Source organism: Perna viridis, chromosome 12, assembly GCF_037379345.1.
Source record: "Perna viridis isolate PV_CMFRI_1.1 ecotype Kerala chromosome 12, ASM3737934v1, whole genome shotgun sequence".
In the NCBI taxonomy this organism is placed as follows: Eukaryota; Metazoa; Mollusca; class Bivalvia; order Mytilida; family Mytilidae; genus Perna; species Perna viridis.
The window spans coordinates 20,062,731-20,072,679 of NC_142456.1; the positions used below are offsets into that span (position 1 = coordinate 20,062,731).

General features: G+C 37.8%; 1 protein-coding gene across 3 annotated transcripts; it reads right to left on the minus strand.

The window, feature by feature from the left end:
- Positions 1-2,656: 2,656 nt before the first annotated feature.
- Positions 2,657-4,824, minus strand: LOC148601616 (uncharacterized). 3 transcript variants are annotated; one of them, XM_088556725.1, is made up of 3 exons: positions 4,698-4,824; positions 3,934-4,266; positions 2,657-3,395 (listed from the first exon to the last, which is right to left on the minus strand). In XM_088556725.1, exon 3 carries the CDS (start codon positions 3,354-3,356, stop codon positions 2,658-2,660), a length of 699 nt encoding a protein of 232 aa, XP_088412851.1. In that variant the 5' UTR covers positions 3,357-3,395; positions 3,934-4,266; positions 4,698-4,824; the 3' UTR covers position 2,657. The 3 variants fall into 3 exon arrangements, 2 of the variants coding, with proteins under 2 accessions (XP_088412851.1, XP_088412852.1); XM_088556726.1 differs by lacking the exon at positions 3,934-4,266; XR_015917364.1 differs by lacking the exons at positions 2,657-3,395; positions 3,934-4,266 and adding an exon at positions 4,275-4,411.
- Positions 4,825-9,949: the final 5,125 nt, after the last annotated feature.

The following is a 9,949-nucleotide window of genomic DNA, read 5'->3' on the forward strand; positions in this document are numbered from 1 at the left end:
AGTCTGAGCGTATGATTTCAATTTCACAGAAACGTCGAAGCACGTTGATAACGGAGAGCACTCCTCTACGTGTAAACGGTTCCTCATTTGTCACAACACGGTAAGTAAATGTGTCCTGCTGGAGATTCCAACATACTCCTAAGCTCCTTTGTAAAGGAAGATCCTTATCCTTTTGATCGAAGTCAAATTCCTTAAGCTCACTAGCTAAATCGTCCTTATCGAATGCCGACAAAACTTCAACTGAATTAGAGCATATCTTATGTAGTCGTAAGTTATCTATGTCAAATAAGGCTGATTTAGTCCTTTTCAGTAGATCTACTGCTTCATCACTAGTACTATGAGCCGATAAAGCGTTGTCCACGTAAAAAATTACGGTAAATATATTCCTTGACATCATTTCCTGCTGTCTCACCAGCAACATCTGCCGTCTTACGTAAACCACAACTCGCTACCACAGGACTCGGACAGTTTCCAAAGACGTGTACCTTCATACGAAAATCAAAGAGTTCCTTAGACAAGTCATTATCTTCATGCCACACAAAACGTAAGTAGTCTCTATGATCCTTGTGGACACAAAAGCTATAAAACATATGTTGTAAATCTGCTGTCACAGCAGTCTTGTCTGATCTGAATCTAAGCAAAACTCCTACGAGATTGTTCATCATGTTTGGTCCTGTCATTAGCACATCATTTAGTGATATCCCGTTGAATTTAGCGGATGAGTCGAGGACTATACGGAGTTTGTCTTTCTTCTGTGAGTGGTAAATTCCAAATAAAGGTAAATACCAACATTCAGTATCATTGTCAATATCAGGAGCACGTTCAGCATGTCCATTGTCAAAAAGAGCTTCAATAAACTCAGATACATGCTGTCGCTTTCGAGAGTCCATTCTAAGAGATGCATCAAAGCTCATGGCTCTACTCACAGCCTGCTCACGGTTATTAGGTAAAGTTGCAAGTGAACATTTGAATGGAAGTGGTGCTAACCAATTGCGATTTTCTTCACGTTGCATGTCATTCTGCATTAAGTCAAGAAGACATTGGTCTTCAACAGATATGCTAAGTTTGTTGTCGGCCTTTGTCGTCCTAAATAAGTTGGACTCCTGAGAATCTATATGAAACACATTCCTACACGGTTCCAAAATTGAAGCTCGTCCATTTGCATGAATAAAGGTTTTCATTGCAGTGATGTCAGGTAAGTGAGCTCCGTTCAGACAAGATTCTCCGACTATCACCCAACCTAATGTGAGTTTCTGAGCATATGGTTCCAAAGGTTTTCCAATTTTCTGATCAAGAATGTAGTGAGCAGGAATCAAATCACGACCGATGAGAAGAGATATGTTAGCTTGAGGATTAAGATGTGGAATATTTGGCATGATTTCAGAAAGATGTGGATAATGAGATGCTACTTGGCAAGTTGGTATTTCACTTCTATTATTAGGAATCATGTCACACTCAAGAAGAGTAGGAAGGTTTAGTTGCTGTCCATCTAAAGACTGACTGACAAATCCATCTGCTCGTCGGCCACTTATGACAGTTTTTCCTCGACGACTGCTCAGTGAATATTGTTTTGATTCAAAATCAATATTGAAATGGTCTAACGCCTCACCACGAATTAAAGACGAATTGCTTTTTCATCAATTATTGCATACAAACGCAACACTTTCTGTGGCCTAGATGAGTGGAAAATGTCAACTAATACTATTTTCGCACATGATTTTCCAACCCCCTTTGAGTCACATATCTCAGTACATATAGACACAACTTCCTTGGGAATACCAGGCTCCTTGCCATGATTTGGAACAGATTGTTTGTCTTCTAATTGTTCATTTACTTGTCCATAGATGTGCATTCCTGTTGTGTGCCATGTGCTGTTACATTCAAAACATTTTATCTGACCGTGACAGTCCTTCCTTAAATGTTTGGCAACACAACAACGCAAACAAATGCCATGTTGCTTCAGTAAAGCCTTTCGCTCTAGTATCGTCTTGTGTCTAAAAGCTCGACAATCATTCAGTGTGTGATCGGCTTTATGAATAAGACATTTCAATTTGTTATTGTCACTCGAGTTTGAGATACTTGTTTTAGCAACATTTACATATCGAGGATTTTGTCTGTTTCGAACTTCATCACTTTGTCCACTGACTTCAAAATCAAAGCTAGGATCATTGATTGTTTCTGACATTTCCCTTATGAATTCACAAAAGAATGTGAACGGCGGAAACAGTAAATGATTGTTGCGTTTATATGAAGCGGCTCAGTCACGCCATTTGTCTGAAGACCTGGTGGCAATTTTGAGATAGTAGGGTTAACACCGGAGGCAGTATCAAAGAAACTCAATAAGGTAGAATATTCAGGTTTTTCTCTCACAGCTTTGATTTCACAAAGTACATCAGAATGTTCGTACATTCTATCTTTGTCCTTATATGTTATTTTCAGGAAAGAATTTAGTTTCCTTTTCAGGGCGAATTCCACCTTTTCGGGCGAACCTTAATGAGAATCGAGACGAGACCAGGCTAGGTTCAGCGCAATGTCAGGTTTACCAGCATTAGATACTTTGATGGATCGTACTTGTTTCAAAGAATCAGGACCACTAAATTGTAGCAAGAGATAAAAGTTCTTCCGAAGAAAATGCACCAATATCTGTCATTACGGATTTAAAGATATCCTTCCACGATATAATTTTCAGGGTGATCATCAAACTTGTGGAGTCTAGAAGTAAGCAGGTCTTTTTGAAGAAGGAATTTGCCAAAATCTACATTATTGTTTGTATCTACTGTGGTCGTTTTTGCTGATTGTACGGGTTGTGCAGATCTCACACAATTGGCCTTTGGTATAGCAATGTCAGTGAGCGGTACATTAGTCGTTTCATTTGCAATTTGATGTGGTGTGAACTCTACTGCAAAAGGAGACAGTTTAGGTTTAACATGTTCGACTGCTGATGGAATAACATCATATTGTTTATCCTTATCTGAATTTAAAATGTCATTTTGTTTCTTTACATACTTTTCTGTGAGCTTGTATTTTGTTCTTTCTATTTCTGAGGCATCTGGTGATGCATGGCTAGCAGCGTCGTCAGCTTTCTCCACTTCAAATACCGTTAGTTCAGCCATGGCGACTGCTGCTTCTTTCCTTGCTGACAATCTTTTTTCTCTGACATCGAGTCGAGCTTTCTGTAATATATAAGTGGCTCCATACTCTGCCTTTTGATTTAACAAGTCTGATTTTTCCTGGAGAAATTCGAGTCTTTTCCTTGCTGCTTCTGCCTTTGCCTTTTGTCTCATTAACAGCGAACTACTTGTACTTGAAGCATGACTACGTTTAGAGGACGCCTTTCTAGACGATTTCTTGGACATCTTTTCTCCTTTCACGTCATGTGTTCATGTTTCTGGTGGCTGAATAAGATTTAAAAACTTAATCAACTTTCTGTACTAAATACTCTCTGTTGTTACAAGATTGAAGTCATCAATACAAAAGTTTTATGGTCGTCATCATGAACTCGTGGATCATTATGATGTATCCATCAGCACCATGAAATCCGATTTATTCAACGGGTTTGCCTTTCCTCGTTTGTCTACCCCGGACTTAACTTTTTATGAGCAACTCGGCGGGTGTTTCTAGAAAAGCAGAGGACGCTTACCCTACCGGTGCACCTGGTCCATGCTCCCAGTTTTCAGTGGAGTCCGCGTTGCTCATTTACTTTTGTTACTTTGTATGTATGATTTTAGTTACTTTATGTTCTGTTTTGTGTGTGTCTGTTTTCCATATCTGGTCTTTGTCCCTGGATTACATTCTTTTGATTACCGCTATAACCTTGGTTCCATTGATTACTCTCTCTATATTTCATGTGGTCTGACAATTCCTGTTCAGCTTCATCAGTCCTTGTGCGTTGTAAGAAACTAACATATTCATCGGATTTGGTCATGTAATTACGAAGTTCATTGTGACGATACTCCAAATGGTCAGAGATACTTCTGGGGTCACCCTGGCCGGTTGTAACTATGTTATAATATTCCTCAATTTCTCTCGATATACGACTAAGTTTTCTGCCAAAGTTATCAACAGTTGCAAAGAAAAGTTCATGTCCTTTTTCAGTCTGAATGTGTTTCCGTGTTTTTTTGTCGCCAGAAAACTCATGCCGATTAGATCTTTTCACTGTGACTGCCAAGGCCGCAGTCCAGCTAAACCACAGTTTATGTAGGTGTTTGGAGACAAACAAATCAGGGAGTTACGATTTTATTCGTACATAAACGTATTGGTGAAAAGCTACAAAAGAAATACAGTTTCAATGTGACAACAGTCAAATAAAGAAGTACATGAAATAATCATATCAAATAAATCAAGTACTAAGTATGTGTGTCTGTGTGTGTCATGACTAACATAAATATCCAGTGTATGTCTCAAGTTCAAGCTGAAAAAATACAAACTAAAAATAAAAAAAAACACAATGCATCATTTGTATGAAAGTTGGAAAAGTTTCTCGTAAGAAATCACTTTTACGATTCACTAATAGCAAATCGTGATGCACGTCACTTTAACCGTAACAAGTTATTTATTCGATTGACAAATTACATTCCGTGTACACTGTAGTTAAATCAATGTTCATACAGTTATCGAACTTCTCAAACATGGCGATTAGGTAATGTAGATGATACTTTTGCAAAAATACATAATACATATAAGAAATAAAAACTTACATCGTGGCATCAGATGATTTTTCAAGCAGAATATTAAACGTGTTTAACAGCGGGAACTTCCATCGTAACTCTAAATTACAGAATCAAATCCGGATTATTTTCCGGTTAAAAGAAATATTTCATACAAGTGGCATAACAATTGGAATAAACTGGAATACGGACAATCAAACTAAATACGGATTTGAGGAGGAGATTGATATTAAGTTTCGATCGAACAACCAGAATCCGGATAGGGCTGTGGTGAATTAATGGCATTCATTTAGTAGCGTTATGTATGTCAATAAGACAACTGAATTATAGGCAACTGTTACAAAATTTACACCAAAGAAATGAACACTTCACTTTAAAATGTAAATTTGAAGAGACTGAGACATAAAACTCCAAAAAACTGCTTCCTTAACAGTGTACAGAATCCAGTATTCTACTTTTCTGTTCTGTAACTTCACATTCTGACAATATTGACCGTATTACAAACAAAAAAAACAAACAAACAAACAAACAAACAAAAACAAAAACAAACCCATCCCCGCAAAGCTTGGAGGCATATTCTGCTTTTTTAAGCAGATTCCATTGTTGAACATTAAAGTAAGACAATATGCTTTAACAGTTTACATCTCAGCCATATTCTACGTGCATCATATCAAAGAAGAATACTCTTCAAGGGAAAAATCAAGGACACGGGGTTTCGACCATACAAAATTCTGTAGAGAGGTTTGGAATTAGATTGATTGATTGATTGATTAATTGTTGGGGTTTAACGCCCGAGCAGCAATATTTCAGCTTTATTCAGGCGATGAACATGAAATTGATGATAAAATGAACATGAAATGATGATAAAATGAAAAATGGGATGGACACAAGGATAATGGTGTTGACAAATTTTGATTGCTACTGGAAATAGGGAGAGGAAGGTAGGGTCTGGCAATTTAGCCTTCTGTGGCGGAGCCCTATGGTTCCCACTCCGGGAGTATACCACAGAAGGGTTCTTTAACGTGCGAGGAACGTGGCATCTTTCCCAACACGTTGCACCACTGTGGTTAGCGGTCAGGTTTTCCGTATTATGGCATGACGACCCCAGCATGTAGCATGCCAGGGTAACCCTATTACACCACTTGGGGCACATAACCCAGTTTCTCTGTGGGTAAAGCGCCCTAGCCCCCGGCCAGGCTTCTGAGCACAATTTAGGAGTCTTTTCCGACAAGCTTAATGCTGCTGAGGACCCGCACAGGACAATTTGAAATTAGAGGCGTATGGCGTATAGTTTCGTAATGAGTTTTGCTTTTATATCGACATCGATCGAAGAGTAAGTTACAATATGAGGCTAGTAATTTCAGAGTGTCTCTTGTGTTTTTTTATTTAAAGTTCTCCATGGTAGATAAGAGGTAAGAAATCCCAAATCAATATCTGTTTTAAAATAAAACGCCATCTATATAGCGAAAACTGATATAAAAGAATCTGACTGAACGATGTTCTTTCATACGTGAATAAAAAGATGCCAGTGAGTAGCGGAGAACCATTTGTTCTAATTGGAAAACCGACCATCTGTTGGAAAATATGTCCACCACTTAGGCCACTTACGTTGTCGATAAAAAAATCCAGCAATTTGAAAGCATCTTCCATATATTTGGAGATGAATTGGAGTCATTTACGAAGTATGGAGAATTTATCAAGTACTACGTATTTATTACTTTATGTTCAATCTTTTTCAGAGTAACGCTGTAGAGGTTTTTAGTATGTATTTCAACTGAATATGGGTAATAGTGATATTAAGATACGCTTTGATGATATTATGCTATTATATCCCGAAAATAATCAAGCACTTAGAGTTCCACAAAAAATCTTTCGAATGCTTTAGGATTCACATTGAATTGGTAGTAACTGTCGTGGTTAGACTGAAGACTCTCTTTTACAACTGCTAGTATGGACATTAGTAGTTTTGAAAGAGGCCTGGTGTTACATTTTCAGATTCAACTTTGAAGCGGGATTTGTAGTGTGAAGTGAAATTTTGGTAAAATTATGACCTCCTGTCAGTATTTTGAAATTTTAAATAAATTCTTAAATTGTCACGTTCTTAGAAATATTTTTTCGCAATTTTGATCGATTGATTAATTGATTGATTGTCTGTGTTTAACCCCCAAGCAGCAATATTTTATCTATATCCGGGCGATTGACATAAAATGGGTAATGAAATGAACATGATATGACGATGAAATGAATGATGAGATGGAACAAAATGATACTAGGGTTGACGAATTTCGGTTGCAACTGGAAATAGGGAGGGTAGGTAGAGTCAGTCAATTAAGCGGAGTGCAAAGGTTCCACCTCCTTATGAATACCGACAAGCTTAGCGCTGCTGCGGGCCTATTCTTTTGACACCCGGACTTGCACGGGGCTCGAACGTTTTGCAATTCGCAGGTATGTAATGCAAGATAAATTTATTCGTTCACCTTCTAAAAGCGGAAACGTGTACGAGAAGCACTTGGGTAATGATAGAAACCCGTTTGCCACGAATTAGTCTTTATGGAATTTAAAGCGTCGTAACCAATTCTACATTTCCCTATTCAAAACAAATTTTATAACCTAAGTTCAGTATTTAGTACAAAACAACCGAATGTGCTGTTAATTCCCAATTTGAGTAAGTTTCGAATAAAAAATGTATTTCACCATGCCGCGAAGCTCCAACCTGAATCCAACTTTGCTATCATAATTTAGTGCGCCATACATTAACGAGATAGCTTGGGAGTTATTTATGGATTAACTTTCTGAACATCCGGTTCTTACATTCAGTTATGGTAAGTGCATTTTGGTTGCTGTATTTATAGTTTACTCAAACCGAATAACATAAGTAGTCTGCATCCGTGTCTTCGATTTTCAATCGTACGATCTGGAATGGTACCATCAGAATCCGAAAACGAACAATAATCTACGGTATAGTTAAAATCAATTCATTTGGTACATATTTAAAGTAATCAATCTCGGCACTAAGAACTATGTACTTTAACGTAAAAGAAAAGCCTGTTTGTGAGTTGACCACCATTTTGAATTTTTGGTTTAATATGACGCCAAGTTCACCTGATAAATTGTCGTGATAAATGTGATGACAACGGATTCAAAGGACGGGATTGATTTGAAGTGGTCAAAGAAACAGTGTTATAGAAAAATGAAATATTAAAAAAAATGAACAAAGCTTTCTCTATTTTTGTACTAAACCACAAACTTCAGATAGCATCCTTTGTCACATTTGTCTAAAAGCAATATACCTTAAGTGGTTTTAATATCAATTCAATTTAGCAACAGTAAAGATAACACAAGTTATATTTGTCTACAAAATTAAATTCATCAATAAAACCGTTAAGTTCGATCATTGTTAACAGGAAAATTTCATCACAACAGATGATATCACACTTGATGTTTTTGAAATGATGCAAGACAATTTTGTTCTATTACGAAGTAAATAAAAAAACAAGAAAAAAAATAAATTAAATTATTTGCCATCTTCAAAACCCTGTTAAAATGACCACAAACTTGTTCGCATTTTTAATATTGAATGTTATTTATCCCCCGTGCAGGTCCGGGTGATAAAAGAATAGGCCTGCAGCAGCGCTAAGCTTGTCGTATAAGGCGACTAAATAGTGCTCAGAAACCTAGCCAGGGGCTAGGCGCTCTGCCCACAGAGCAACTGGGATGTGTGCCCCAGGTAGTGGAATGGGGTACCCCTGGCGTGTTACATGCTGGGGTTGTCAGGCTATAACATGGAAAACCTGACCGCAAACCATAGTGGTGCACCGTGTTGGGAAAGATGCCACGTTCCTCGCACGTTAAAGAACCCTGCTGTGGTATTCGATAGGAGTAGGAACCTTTGCGCTCCGCCACAGGAGGCTAAATTGCCCGATCTTACCCATCCCCCTTTTTCCAGTGGCAATCAAAATTTGTCGACCCTATTATCCTTGTGATCCATCCTTTTTTTTTCATTTCATGTTCATTATATCATCCATTTCATGTTCATTGTCTGAATATAGCTGAAATATTGCTGCTCGGACGTTAAACCCCAACAAACAAACATTTTTCGCAATGATATCAGTTATTTGTTCGTTTAACTATATACCAATTTATTTTTAAAAGCGATCTATTATATGTCGTTAATGGAAAAGATAATAGCCGAGAACAAGTCCTTTAATTATGAAATACATATTTATGAGTGATACTAAATCAAAATGACGAAAACGAGTATCCGCGATAATACTATGGTCTACAGTAAGTGAAATCTCTACGGTAAGAGGAGCAGCAGGTCCGAGTGGTAAAAGAATAGGCCTGCTGCAGCGCTAAGCTTGTCGTAAAAGGCGACTAAATAGTGCTCAGAACCTTAGCCGAAGTTAGGGCGCTCTGCCCACAGAGTAACCGGGTTGTGTGCCCCAGGTGGTGGAATGGGGTATCCCTGGTGTGTTACATGCTTGGGTTGTCAGGCTATAGTACGGAAAACCTGACCGCAAACCATAGTGGTGCACCGTGTTGGGAAAGATGTCACGTTCCTCGCACGTTAAAAAAGCCTACTGTGGTATTCTCCCGGAGTAGGAAACATATGGCTCCGCCACAGGAGGCTAAATTGTCCGACCCTACCCATCCCCCTTTTTCTAGTGGCAACCAAAATTTGTCGACCCTATTGTCCTTGTGTCCCATCCCTTTTTCATTTCATCATCATTTCATGTTCATTTTATCATCAATTTCATGTTCATCGCCTGAATATAGCTGAAATATTGCTGCTCGGGCGTTAAACCCCAAAAATCAATAAATCGATCAGTACATTAAAATAGAGATTGATCAAGCATAACAATCCGTATCTTACAATGTAAGTTTGCATTGTAAAGGCACTTCCTCATAATTTCCTGTGAATAATTGATCGCAGATCCATTTTTTCGCAATCCATTCCTTTTCCCTTTAGAAGTGTTAGGTACATGTATGCAAATTGTGCAGTAAAATCTATTTTATTAACTTTTGCTTTCGATAATTGTTGATTTTTTTTATTTATCTAAACGTAATGATATTAAAGGTGTCATACCACTATTTCTGGTCTCCATTACTTTCTGTGTTAAATTCGGCTTTTTAAAAGGCACATAAAATTTTTTACTTCAATACAGATGGTGCTAGAGGGGTATCATTATGATGGTCACCCTTTACCTTAACTCTCATAAAAATACTAACATACCTTATGTGCCTTCTAAAAAGAACGGTAAAGTGAAAATAGACAGGTGCAG